This window comes from Phyllobates terribilis, unplaced genomic scaffold (genome assembly GCF_046119375.1).
Source record: "Phyllobates terribilis strain yellow unplaced genomic scaffold, ASM4611937v1 Scaffold_4__5_contigs__length_816908805, whole genome shotgun sequence".
In the NCBI taxonomy this organism is placed as follows: domain Eukaryota; kingdom Metazoa; phylum Chordata; class Amphibia; order Anura; family Dendrobatidae; genus Phyllobates; species Phyllobates terribilis.
Window position 1 is genome coordinate 564,061,513 of NW_027362764.1, and position 14,952 is coordinate 564,076,464.

General features: G+C 43.5%; 1 protein-coding gene across 4 annotated transcripts in view; it reads right to left on the minus strand.

Moving 5' to 3' along the window:
• Positions 1 to 14,952, minus strand: part of MTCL1 (microtubule crosslinking factor 1) — a 190,427-nt gene that overhangs the window by 52,081 nt on the left and 123,394 nt on the right. For all 4 annotated transcript variants that reach the window (XM_073679051.1, XM_073679050.1, XM_073679052.1 and 1 more), the window contains 2 exons: positions 14,083 to 14,319; positions 11,644 to 11,850 (listed from right to left, as the gene is read on the minus strand). In XM_073679051.1, coding sequence (XP_073535152.1) covers positions 11,644 to 11,850; positions 14,083 to 14,319 — 444 coding nt within the window. The remainder of the gene's footprint in view (positions 1 to 11,643; positions 11,851 to 14,082; positions 14,320 to 14,952) is intronic.

A 14,952-nucleotide genomic window follows, 5' to 3' on the forward strand; every position in this document is an offset into this window, starting at 1 on the left:
TATAAAAAATAATTTGCACTGGTTGCCTCCTATAGTCTCTGTGATGCACTGTCTATTGCTTGCTACAGAATGAGTAATCTGAGAATCTATCAGTGAGCTCATTCTGACATTTTAATAGGAGAGTTTGCTACTCCTTTTTTAACCTGTCCTCTGCTGATTTATGACCACAAACGTTGCAAATTTTTTAATGAAACCCGATTGCAAACCAGATTTTTAGCCCCTAATACATGTATTTAATGAGGATTTACAGTACTTTTTTATATTAATCACATTCGGCCACCACTGGCATCAGGAACAGCTGATCGGTGGGGGTGTCGGTATGGAGCCCCACCAATGTGATATTGATACCCAATCCTAAGGATAGGTCATCAATATAAATGTACTGGACAACAACTTTACGTGAAAAAAAACAAAACTGTACCTAATAGCGGACAACCCCTTTAAAGTTTAACCCCATTTAATGTAGCTTCCATAACTTGGGTAAGGTTTTAATGTAAAAGTATGAACACTTCACACTGAGATAGGGCAGCATGATGGCCCAGCGATTAGCACAGGGATTAACCATGGCCAAGAATAACATCTGCATATGGTTTGTATGTTCTCCATATGTTTGCAAGTATTATTTGTGTTAGGCTCAGTTCACATTACTTTTGTATGCGAAGAATATTGAAAATATAATCCCATGTCAATCATTATGCCCTGTTGGCGGGGGATGATATAGATCTACAGTGTACAGCTGTAACCGGACACTTTTGCAGCAAGCAGAAGGGAGGGGGCTGAGGGACAGTGAGTGACAAAAACCCCACCTTCAGCTGTGGCACTGCCACAGGAAGATACCCTGTGGACCCCAGCCATGCGGCTCCCTTTGTGTCAGATACTATAATTCAATACCGAGTTATGGGAATACTATATGTCCCAGTTATTCATAACCTAGATTTTCGAGATCCCAAGAGAATGGGGAATGTCACCCTGGCTTCCAGCCCTGTCTAGCGCGCAGGGATGGAGAGATACACGACACAGCCTTTCTGAAACCTCTAAGGCCACTGTGTTTGGTTTCCACGCGTAGCAGGGGCCCGGCTGGATCCGATGACACCAGAACCGGCTCCCTAGGACCGTCTATTAAAGAAGTATAACCCATTTTAGTTTTTAGAGTTTGTAGCTGAGAGAGACAAGGGGTGGAGATTTAGGTAAAGCCAGGGGGCAGTAGAGTGAGTGACCCAGAGGGGTTAAAAGCTTCAGCAGCTATAGCCCAGTGTCTTTTTCCTAGGAGGTCGTGACGACACATCGTGTGGGAGAAGTTCCTGCAACAAAGGGGACCACAAGCCTCCCATATGGCAGCCCCTTCCCCACAAGCCAGGGCTTCCATCTGACTGGTTACTGACTCGTAATATCTGTTTATATCTTTTGTACCACTACTATTGTGTTTGCAACTCTGACCATTATGTATGTATAACCCTTATGTATATAGTATATTGTCTAGTGTGCCCGTAAGGCGATTAAATATATAATTTAACCTTTGGCTGCTCTTTTATCTCGATCCACGAACTCTCACGTCTGTTGTTCGGTCCAACGAACACGCTACCGGGCTAGTTTCTGGCCCGATATAATCCGCCAGTCCTAGCAGGAATTATATCTAATAGAAACTGGTGGCAGATCTACCAGGCTAACAAGGTTTTGCTTCACTGGTGCTAATGAAGGGACCTCTCAGCATGTCAGGGGTGTGAGCGAGTGTGGTGCCACGTCAGTGACTGAGTGGGCCACCTTTTCTCACTCCGGGTGCCTTCCTGTACCCGTGTGGACAGGAGGTGTCTGTGTAGAACTGTACCAATCTGACCTTACACGTCCCCGAGGGGGTGCGGAACGTCAAGCTGGTGCAAAGGGCAGATCCGTATCACGTGCTCCGTCTTACTTAACTGGGATGTCAGGCGGGTGGTGAGGTGTTTATCCGTCACAAGTGGTGGCAGCGGTGGGATTCTGCGGGATTTCTCTGGTGCCACTCTTCACACACAGGGATTAACCACGGCCAAGAACAACATTTGCATATGGTTTGTATGTTCTCCACGTGTTTGCATGTATCATTTGTGTTAGGATCAGTTCACATTACTTTTGTGTGCTATGCTGAGAAATGTGTTGGGGTTTCCATCTAAATCCCCGAAAAACAGGAACCATTCACTATCTATATATATAATCGTCTTATCCCGTCTGTCTGTCTGTGTGTCTGTCTGTCCAGGAAATCCCGCGTCGCTCATTGGTCCGGCAGCGGCCAATCAGCGCCGCGGGATTTCTGAAAAAAGATGGCGGCCGTTAGCGGCTCAACTGCGGGACGGAGCTTAGCGGCGATGCAGAAGAAACCCGACCGCCGGACCCATCTGCGGGACGGAGATGCAGCCGGGAGATGAGCGGCGCGAGGCGCTCATCTCCCGGCCGGTATCAGCGGAAGGACCGCCGGCGCCGCTGACCTCCATGCGGAAGGGAGGACCGGGGAGCGGCGCTGCGGGTCGGGATACTTCTGCTGCGAGCGCCCGCTATGTCCCGGGTTCTCGCAGCGTAAGTAGCCGCACAGGCAGCGCCGCTCCCCGGTCCTCACCAAGACGATTCGATGATTGGTCGCGGTCTTCGGACCCGACCAATCACTGATCTTAGCGCAAAACTTAAACACCGCTGTGCTGATTGGTCGCCGACGCCGCCCGCGACCAATCACCGATTTGGGCGCCACATTTAAATATCGGCCGCGACCAATCAGCACAGCGGTGTTTAAATGTGGAGCCAAGATCGGTGATTGGTCGCGACAGATATTTAAATTTGGCGCCCAAATCGGTGATTGGTCGCGGGCAGCGTCCGCGACCAAGCAGCACAGAAGTGTTTCACTTTGGCCGCAAGATCAGTGATTGGTCGCGGGCCAAGTCCGCGACCAATCAATGATTTATGCGGCACATTTAAATACCGGCCGCGACCAATTGGATGTCAGCGCCGCTCCCCGGTCCTCCCTTCACGCCCTAGCCGCATGGATGTCAGCGGCGCTGCCTGTGCGGATACTTCCGCTCCGAGAACCCGGGACATGAGCGGGCGATCAGAGTAGCAGTATCCCGACCCGCAGTGCCGCTCCCCGGTCCTCCCTTCACACCCTAGCCGCTGATGTCCCCACAGTATCCGCATGGTGTTACAAAGATCCGGACATTTGTGTTACAAATCGCTGATAGGTCGCGGACGCTATTTAAATGTGCCGCCAAAATCGGTGATTGGTCGCGCCCAGCGTCGGCGACCAATCTGTACAGCGGTGTTTAAATGTGGAGCCAAGATCGGTGATTGGTCGCGGCCGATATTTAAATTTGGCGCCCAAATCGGTGATTGGTCGCGGGCAGCGCCAGCGACCAATCAGCGATTTTTAACACAAAGGTCAGGACCTTTGTAACACCATGCGGATACTGTGGGGACATCAGCGGCTAGGGTGTGAAGGGAGGACCGGGGAGCGGCGCTGCGGGTTGGGATACTTCTGCTGCGAGCAGTCGCTCATGTCCCGGGTCCTCGCAGTGGAAGTATCCGCACAGGCAGCGGCGCTCCCCGGTCCTCACTAATACGATTCCGCTCCCCGCTCCTCACCAATACGATTCGCTGATTGGTCGCGCTCTCCGCACGCGACCAATCAGTGATATTGGCGCTAAAGTTAAACACCGCTCTGCTGATTGGTCGCGGCCGCTGCCCGCAACCAATCACCGATTTCGGCGCCACATTTAAATAGCGGCCGCGACCAATCACCGATCTTGCCGCCACATTTAAACACTGCTGTGCTAATTGGTCGCGGACGCCAGCGAGATTGCCGCCAAATTTAAACAACGCTCTGCTGATTGGTTGAGGCCGCCGGTCGCGACTAATCAGCGATTTTGGCGCCAAATTTAAACAACGCTCTGCTGATTGGTCGCGGTCGCGACTAATCAGCGATTTTGGTGCCAAATTTAAACACGCTCTCCTGTCCTCACTAACATGGTTCGCTGATTGGTCTCGACCGCCGCCCGCGACCAATCAGCGAATTTGGTGCAAAATTTAAATACCGCTCTGCTGATTGGTCGCGACTGGCGGCCGCGACCAATCAGCGAGATTGGTGCCAAATTTAAACCCCGCTCTGCATCGCTCTGCTGATTGGTCACGGTCGCCGGCCGCGACCAATTAGCAGTATTGTCGCCAAATTTAAACACCTCTTTGCTGATTGGTCGCGGTCACGACTAATCAGCGATTTTGGTGCCAAATTTAAACACGCTCTCCAGTCCTCACTAACACGGTTCGCTGATTGGTAGCGGCTGCCGCCCGCGACCAATCACCGATATTGCTGCCAAATTTAAACACCGTTCTGCTAATTACGCCCGGTCGGCCGCATACATATTCTAGAATACCCGATGCGTTAGAATCGGGTCACCATCTAGTACACTATAATGAGGCAGACTTTTTACTTTTTCCACATTTGCCCTCTGTTCCGGTGATATATGGCTGTCTTTTATTATTGCCTAAAACAATGGACACAAAAGGAATGAATGGAGGAGGCCTTATTATAATGGATGGCTCTATCAGGACTTCAGGTTGGCTTTGGTCAGAATCCAGAGAGGAGCCCCGACACAATGCTCAGCGTAGAGCACAGGGAGAATGTGAAACAAATCGAAGGCTTGTGTCCACCATGCCTTTGTGATGTCCTGGACGTATCAGTATAAATCAGGAAAAAACGTATTAAAATGGACATGTAGTTGTTTACATAGAATATAATGGGTAAAAGTCCATTTAGTATCCATCTGACAAAAGTATGGGCATATTTCCACTTTGATCCGCTTTTTGAAGTATCAAAATAGCGTAAAACAAAAAAATGGAAGCAAGATATATCAATTTCCACTAACATTGGAAAGCATATGCAAATGTACTCCCTTATCTTTGCATACCATAAAGTTTACTTATTTTGATCCATCCATTTTCCAAAAGGCCGTTACATTAGCAAACCCTCCCCAACCACTCTTAACCCCCCCCACCCCCAAAACATATGCAATGTATATGTAAAAAAAAAAAAGGATTATATTCACACAATGGAAGCCCTCCCCTTGAGAGAAAACAAGGGGGGTCTCATGAGAACACAGACCCCATAACGGAAAAGGGTTATTTATTATGGTTTTCTGTTCTTAATAGTTATGCTGAAAGGGTTAACAGTTGTCAGTAAGCTGTGCTACTGCATGAGCAGGTTCAAACCGGTTTTCTCTGGCTGTCTTGCCGCCTTTTTTCCCTGACCTCTGATTGGCAGTTGGAAAAAAGTGCGGGAAGAAATGGTGTATAAATATCAGCTGTTCCTAACGGTCAGGATCATCTGTGGATAAGAAGAAAGAAGATCCCTCCCACCCTCCCTATTTATTGTTTCCTTTTCCCGTCGTGTCGTTTAATTTGTGGGAAAATCGCCCGGTTCTGCCGGGTGGATTGGATATGTTGGTTATGATAAATTTTAGTTTATGGATTTAATTTTATTCACTCATAAATAATATTTAATATAATTTTCAAGGTAACCCAAAAATAAACGCCATGGCCATTTTATTCCATGAAATTTAGTGTTGTGTATTTATTTAGTATAAGTGGGTCTTGTGTTACCATATCTTTTAGACCATGTGCACATGTTCAGTATTTGGTGAGTTTTTTACCTCAGTATTTGTAATCCAAAACCAGGAGAGGAACAATCAGAGGAAAAGTATAATAGAAACACGTCACCACTTCTGTATTTATCACCATCTCCTGGTTCTAGCTTAGAAATACTGAGGCAAAATACTGACCAAATACTGAACGTGTCCTTACAGGTGGGAGAGCCCACCAAGTTTTTAGGCCATGTGCACACATTGAGTATTTGGTGAGTTTTATACCTCAGTTTTTCTAAGCTAAAACCAGGAGAGTGTGATATTTGTGGTGACGTGTTTCTATTACGCTTTTCCGCTGATTTGCTCCACTCCTGGTTTTGGATTACACATACTGAGGTAAAATACTGACCAAATACTGAGCGTGCGAACGTGGCCTTATATAATATGAGTTTGTGGATTTTTATTGAGTCATTTTGTTACATATGTGATCTGATTGGTTTTATGATAATTTATTTGAATGGTTAATTATTAGGTAACCCATTAATAAACAGCGTGGCCTTTATTCACCAAAAGAGAGTCTGTAGTCTTTATTGGTTAATTATGGGCTTTATACTCAGATGGTTGTCCTGGAAGCTCCCCATAAAAGAAATAAAATGGGGGTCTCATGATAACATAAACCCTTTATTCATTTAGTGATGGTTGTATATGTGGTATTCATATGAGGTGAAAACGCTCGTTTAACCCTTTCACCGAGCATGCTCGGGTGCTTACCGAGTATCTTCGGCGTGCTGGTATATTATGTTCCAGCCCCTGCGTCTGCATGATTTACGGCTGTTAGTCAGCCTCAACACATGCAGGGATTGCTTGTTTGTTAGGGAATCCTCACATGTGTTGAGGCTGTATAACAGCTGTAAATCATGCAGAAGCAGGGACTGGGACATGCTCGGTGAAAGGGTTAAAAGAGCACGCTCGCTCATCACTAGTCAATTTGTTAAGCTGTGTACTCAGGAGCAGGTTAATACCAGATTTTTCGGGCGGTCTTTTTTCTTTAACCCCTTAATGACCCAGGACGTATTAATAAGGCTTGTGTCGTGACACCAGGTTCAGTGAGGGCTCCGGTGGTGAGCCCGCACTGAACCGGGCACATGTCAGCTGATTATTACAGCTGACATGTGCCCGCAACAGCCGCGGTTGGAATCGCGATCCACCCGCGGCTGTAAACTAGTTAAATGTCGCTGTCAATCTCTGACAGCGGCATTTAACAGCGCCGCGCCAGAAGCGGGATCACGTGATCGCGGGTCACCGATGGGTCAGCATGACAATCCGGGGTCTGCAGCAGACCCCAGTTGTTGTCATGAGCTGGTCGCTATGAGCGCCACCTAGTGGTCGGCGCTCATAGCACAGGACCATTTCTGCTACATACAGGTGATCTGCTGATCATCTGTATGTAGTACAGGCGATCAGACAAGTGCTGCTTCTAGTCTCCTATGGAGACTATAGAAGCATGCAAAAAGTTTAAAAAAAATGTTTTTAAAAATATTAAAAAAACTAAAAAAATATAAAAGTTTAAATCACCCCCCTTTTGCCCCATTCAAAATAAAATGATAAAAAATAAATCCCACATACACATATTTGGTATCGCCGCGTTCAGAATCGCCCGATCTATCAATATAAAAAAAGAATTAATCCGATCGGTAAACGGCGAAACGAGAAAAAAATTCTAAACGCCAGAAGTACGTTTTTTGGTCGCCGCAACATTGCAATAAAATGCAATAACGGGCGATCAAAACATCAGATCTACCCCAAAATGGTATCAATAAAAACTTCAGCTCGGTTCGCAAAAAATAAGCCCTCACCCAGCCCCAGATCCAGAAAAATGTAGACGCTACGGGTCTCGGAAAATGGCGCCATTTATTTTTTAAGCAAACTTTGGATTTTTTTTTCACCACTTAAATAAAAAAGAACCTATACATGTTTGGTATCTACGAACTCATAATGACCTGGAGAATAAGAATGGCAGGTCAGTTTTTGCATTCAGTGAACGTGGTAAAAAAAAAAAACATCTGTGGTATTGCATTTTTTTTGCATATTTCACCGCACTTGGAGTTTTTTTCTCGTTTTCCAGCACATGATATGGTAAAACTAGTAATGGCGTTTAAAAGTACAACTCGTCTCGCAAAAAATAAGCCCTCACATAGCCATATTACCCAAAAAATAAAAACGCTATGGCTCTGGGAACAAAGGGAGCAAAAAACGAAAATGCAAAAACGGAAAATGCTCCGGTCATGAAGGGGTTAAATCTGATTGGTTAAATTGAAAAAGTGCAGGAAGATTTTTGCTATAAATGTTTTGGGTTTTTCTAATCAGCTGGTCAGTCTAAAACCTGCAAAAGAGTGAAGCACCCTCACACTTTTAGGAACAGTTTTCTGTCTTTTGGTCTTCACGGTTACAATATTATTGTTGTTATATAAATTTATAGTTATATGGTTATTTATTAAAACTCAATATGTTTCTGTTAATAAACATCATGGCCATTTCTTTATCCAATTTTATGGTCCTGGTGTATTATTTGTTGTTTTTGGGTGGGTTTTGTGTTACCATGTGGTGCCTGCGATCCCATGCAAGTTTTGGAAGCAAAAACTATGGCAAAAAGCTCAAAAAAACACTTTTGTGTCTTTTGAGCATTCCCATTGACTTCTATAGCATGAGTGTCTTCCAAGTAGAAAATGCCTGAAGAATGGTCATTAGGTCTTTTAACCATGGAGTTTTTAGAAACATAAAGACTAATATGAACAATAAGTCATTTTTACATAAAAATTCACACATACATTCTTTTAAACATGGTGTCTTTCGGAGTGGAATCTGACTGAAAAAGATGTTTTGTGCACATACCCATCTGAATCTCACCTTGGCGATTTTGCGTGTGTTTGAGATAGGGAGTTTGGAGAGACAATAAGCGATCTCTGTGTAGAGCTATTGAATATGGTGGTGCTATAAAGGCAGTAGGATATACACTGCTCAAAAAAATAAAAGGAACACTCAAATAACACATCCTAGATCTGAATGAATGAAATATTCTCATTGAATACCTTGTTCTGTACAAAGTTGAATGTGCTGACAACCAAATCACACAAAAATCATCAATGGAAATCAAATTTATTAACCAATTGAGGCTTTGGAGTCATGCCCAAAATTAAAGTGGAAAAACACACTAGAGGTTGATCCAACTTTGATGTAATGTGCTTAAAACAAGTTAAAATGAGGCTCAGTATTGTATGTGGCCTCCACGTGCCTGTATGACCTCCCTACAATGCCTGGACATGCTCCTAATGAGGTTGCAGATGGTCTCCTGTGGGATCTCCTCCAGACCTGGACTAAAGCATCCGCCAACTCCTGGACAGTCTGTGGTGCAACGGTTCGTGGATGGAGCGAGACATGATGTCCCAGATGTGCTCAACCGGATTCAGGTCTGGGGAACGGGAGGGCCAGTCCATAACTTCAATGCCTTCATCTTGCAGGAACTGCTGCCACACTCCAGCCACATGATGTCTGGCATGTCCTGCATTAGGAGGAACCCAGGGCCAATCGCACCAGCATATGGTCTCACAAGGGGTATGAGGATCTCATCTCGGTACCTAATGGCAGTCAGGATACCTCTGGCGAGCACATGGAGGGCTGTGCGGCCCTCCAAAGAAATGCCACCCCACACCATTACTGACCCACTGCCAAACCGGTCATGCTGAAGGATGTTGCAGGTAGCAGATCACTCTCCACGGCGTCTCCAGACTCTGTCACGTCTGTCACATGTGCTCAGTGTGAACCTGCTTTCATCTGTGAAGAGCACAGGGCGCCAGTGGCGACTTTGCCAATCATGGTGTTCTGTGGCAAATGCCAAGCGTCCTGCACGGTGTTGGGCTGTGAGCACAACCCCCATCTGTGGACGTCGGGCCCTCATACCACCCTCATGGAGTCGGTTTCTAACCGTTTGTGCAGACACATGCACATTTGTGGCCTGCTGGAGGTCATTTTGCAGTGCTCTGGCAGTGCTCCTCCTGTTCCTCCTTGCACAAAGGCGGAGGTAGCGGTTCTGCTGCTGGGTTGTTGCCTTGCTAGGGCCCCCTCCACATCTCCTGGTGTTCTGGCCTGTCTCCTGGTAGCACCTCCAGCCTCTGGACATTACGCTGACAGACACAGCAAACAGCTCGCATTGATGTGCCAACCTGGATGAGCTACACTACCTGAGCAACTTCTGTGGGTTGTAGAGTCCGTCTCATGAAACCACGAGTGTGAAAGCACAACCAACATTCAAAAGTGACCAAAAATTGCCAATAATTTCCATCTATTGTCTACTCCATTTGCACAACAGCATGTGAAATTGATTGTTGCTTCCTAAGTGGACAGTTTGATTTCACAGAAGTTTGATTTACTTGGAGTTATATTCTGTTGTTTAAGTGTTCCCTTTATTTTTTTGAGCAGCGTATATATATATATTTATCAGGACTCTGAGCTAGAAATATTAAAATACTAATGAAGAAATCAATCCTGAATGAATTACATTTAACACCCAGTAATGATCTCACTTCATCAGTAACACGCCCTCATCATCTGCTTGTTTTTAACCTCTTGACTCTTGTTCTGCCTATTAGCCAAGATATTATGATGATGAAGCTGACTATCCAGGAAAGACAAGGATTAGGTTAACCCCAAATTTACACAGGTCTCCTTTATTACACCCTATTATGTAATACCAGAAGGGTCTTGTAAGAGAATATCAGTGAATAAACTGGTGACTTATAATGGGAGGTTGTATTCTCTGTGAACAGAAAACCAGTGAGGTGAATCATACGGCCGATCCTTATAGATCACCTTGACTCAATGACTAAGTGATTCAGTCTGACTTCAGCCATGTTCACATCACATTAGGCCTCATTCAGACCTCCGTGTTTTACGTATATGTTGAATTCGTTATATTCACAGACAGAACATGTACCCGTTACACGTCCATTGTTTTGCAGACTGAAAGAAAAAAAAACTGAGAAATTTATGATCCAATTTGAAAAATATTTCGATTTGAGAGTCCTCAGTGGTTGATACCTTTTAATGGCTAACTGAAAAGATGGTAACAAATTGCAAGCTTTCGAGACTACGCAGGTCTCTTCATCAGGCATAGTATACCACAAAATCTGAAGAGTCACATATTTATACACCATAAGACACACAAGAAAAAAAAATGCAATAGGTAAGACAGGTGATGAAAAGCAGTACTGGCTAACACGGTACAAGAATATATATTTTTCCTGATCCAATTTGTGGATTAAACTTACAAATTCAAGTCCAATAAAAAAAATAGCACTTGAGTGCCGTTAATGTGTCATCTGAGAGCTGTCCGCTTTTACGGTTTAATGGGAAGGAGAGGCTAAGAAAATAATTTTTTTATACAAGAACAGAAGTCACACATTCAGTATTTGGTCAGTATTTTACCTCAGTATTTGTGAGTTAAACCAGGAGTGGGTGATAAATACAGAAGTGGTGAGGTGTTTCTATTACACTTTTCCTCTGATTGTTCCACTCCTGGTTTTGGCTTACAAATACTGATGTAAAATACTGAGTGTGTGAATATAACCTTATGGTAAAAACTGAAACAAGCACCAAAAATGGATGAAATCCGGATCCAGCTTACAGATGAGAATTGGTCTGTTTTTTTCTCATACTAAAAAAAATTGACATGTGAATGAGGCTTTAGTGTTTTCTGTAGGAGCTATACTTTTGGAGGATTGCTAATGTATACCTCTAACAGAAGGATCTGACATATGCCACTAAACAGGCAGATATCATCCATAGGTTCCCTTGTTAAAAGAATTGTATAAATTTGGTGGTATATTTTTTTTCCCTAGACCTGTCTCTATAGAAAAGCATGGTCTACTATGCTGTTTTATACACCAAAATATATAGCTGTATACCAGCTTGATGAATGCCTAAAGTGGACTTTTCACATAATGTATGTGGCATGCATAAGCCAGACGTGCTTCTTTTATTCCTTTCACAGTACCTGCTTCTGATGCTGGAGTATCTCAGCTGTCTGGAGCTGAGGGCTGAGGTCTCGGCTGTGCTCTGCTGTGGAATGCTGGGGATAATCTGTTAAGGCAAACACTCCATCATCATCCTCATCCTCCTCCTCTACTTCTTCCAAGTCAGCATCACCTTCTCTGAAGTCAAAGTGTGCAGCAAATTCAGGAAGGGTGTTTAACTGGTCAATCTGCAAAGAATCAACGGGTCACATCACTTCTGAAAGAAATCTCAGTACAAACGAATGTGGTGCTTCAGGCTAAAATAGTCACCTACAGCCATGACAAAGGCAGCTTCTGAGGAGCATTTCTGGCAATCAAGTAACATACAGTATAAATATGCAGAAGTGATTCTTTGCATGAGGACAATGTAAATCACTATCTGAGGTGAATATTATTTAAAAGGGTGTTTCTGTTGCCGGGAGGAATTCTTTTTACACAATTAATTATCTAGTTATATAACTAAGAATCCACCCACTAATTTATAACAAATGCCAAGATGCACAATTATGATTTCATGTTGGTCCACACAGATTTTTGCACTTGGAAGAAAGGATAGAAGGCTGATTGTTAAGATTTCCATAGATAAGTGTATTGTACCCATAGTTAAAGTGTCCTAAAATTGAAGTCTCCGGCCTGACGCGCGTCAGGCGCAAAGAGCTGGATGAAGGCTGTGCAGTACAGTTGCTCAGGCAATTTCATGCACTGTGAAATAATTAGAATAGGACAAATGCTCAACAGTCTCCTGAAATTATATGGTTGCTACAACATCAACAAGAGTGAATCTCCAAAAACTGAAAAGTATAGTTCAATCCTCCATTTAATTCTCAACTAAAAAGAAAACAATTAAATAATTACAACTCATGTGACTTCAGAATTGAAACACATGTTAATTAAGGTACCACGTATCGCTCTGCACGTTTTCAAAGCCACCTCCCACCTTATTCTTTACATCGCAATGAAGGTCACATCATCCCACTGATGAACGACCACGCCTCAACTCCTTTTGAAGGATGTTACTCATATTATTTACAAAGTGATCAGCAGAGTGAAGCCTTTATCAAAACTGGTACCATGATCATTTCCAGATTCTGATCTTGTTTAATCAGGACATTTGGATACAGTGCAACTGGCAATCTAAGTATATGGCTGTAACCTCTGTAACCTTTACTATGGTCAAATCAATAAGAATATTTAATAGTAATAAAAAAAGCACGGTGGCTCAGTGGTTAACACTGTAGCCTTGCAGCACTAGGGTCCTGGGTTCAAATCCCACCAAGGACAACTTCTGCAAGGAGTTTGTATGGGTTTCCTCCCACATGAAATTCTCAATAAGTTTGATGTGTCACATGACCCTCTTCCCATTGAAACAAATAAAGTTGGACCCAAAATGGCCGACTTCAAAATGGCCGCCATGGTCACTACCCATCTGGAAAAGTTTTTCCCCTCCCATACACTAATGTGCCACAAACAAGAAGTTGATATCACCAATCATTCCCATTTAATTTAGGTGTATCCATATAAATGGCCCACCCTGTATAATAATGCACACAATAGCAATGCACCCTGTAGACTTTAAATACAGAATAAAAGATGTAGCAGCGCACTGCAATAAAAGATATATCCTTCTGATTTCAGATGTATACTCACAAAGAGTCTGGGTATGAAGTCAAGGCCAAGGCCAAGAGTTTCCTTGGGAGAAGTGATCCTCACATGCAGCACTTTACAAAGACACCTTCTTCAGGGTTTTCTTCTAAGGCTGCTCTTTGTGCAGCGAAACAAGTATGGATGACTCCTGAGGAAGCAGTCTTTGGACAGCAATATGTGTGTGGATCACCCCCCGAGGCAGCTATCTTTGCAAAGCTATACATGTATGGATGAACACCTGAGGAAAATGCCTTTGTCATACACAGCTCTGAGAAAGCTTTGAACAGCGATACACGTGTATATACGCCTGAAGAAGCTGTCTTTGTATGGCAATACACGTGGATGAACGACTGAGGGAGAAGTCTTTGGACAGCAGTACATGTGTGGAGCTATTCTAACACTGTTGGACATGACTCATTGATTCATACCCAGCTCTCTTATCTTGTTACTATACATCTGCATACACATAAACCTTGTACTCTTAATTCTCACTTCTAATTAGCCTATAGAAAGCTTTGAAAAATAGTCTAAGGAACACCTGAAAAAATATGTTCTGTATGGTTGATGGCTTGCTACAGCTCTGCACAAGTTTTGTATTGTAACCGAACTCTATGGCCACTGTACCTCTAAATGTCTCATGGTATGTTCTGTTGGATGCCGTAATACAGTAAATTTCTCTCCTAGATGCATTGGCACCAAAGGCAACACACAATTGACACAAAACTCATTGAAAGAGTAGAATATTTAGAGAAACCCTACAGATATTAAGGATCTACCTGCAATAACTCATCTCCCGCTTCCTCTTCTTCCATCCTTTTGCATTGTCGCCAATGTGCCAGCAGCCACTTTAACTTGACATAGAGAACGAAAACATTTTGCTTGAAGTTCCCTAGCTCTTGTTGAAGAACGATCTTTTCCTGGCCCCATGTTTTCTCCTCCAATTTATTCTGCAGCGTAAGGCTCTGGACCTCTAAGTCTTTTCTCCGGATGTTCTTCAGATGTTCTTCTTCTAGCTGAGTGATGTAAAACAAATGTTACTATCACTGCCTCTTCAAACTAATATATTTCACCTTTTATACACATGAAATTACTATTATGGTAGTTAGCAACTTGGTCAACGGACATCAAATAATGCCCCAATTACTGCTGGTCAATAAACTGATCCTAGCCAGACACTTTTTCCCAACCTGCTTTCCTTGTGACCAGGTATTTCTGATATGTTTGTATATATACAAAGTGTTATCATCAGGGAGGGAAGCAAATTAAAATTGAGGATGCAATTTTGTAGTTTTGTTCAGACTGCACATATAGAGAGCCCATCAAAAACAGTTTTAATTTACCTACTCATTGAATAAAATTTCCCTAAGCTGCAGAGAACAGAAAGGGTGTACACCACTCTGCATCAGGAGATAAATATTTGATGACACCTATGGATTTGTCAGCGCCACCCAAATCTATCACCGACTTGTGTTAAGTGATCACTTACATTTATTATAGCACACAACTGCATAATTAATATTAATCAGTGCAGTCAGTGAGATAAAGTCAATTTCTGGTGTAAAATATTCTGAACCAATTGAAAAAGGCTTACATTATTATTAAGACAGATCATGTCATTTGAAATTTGCATGACGCTTTGGGGTAAG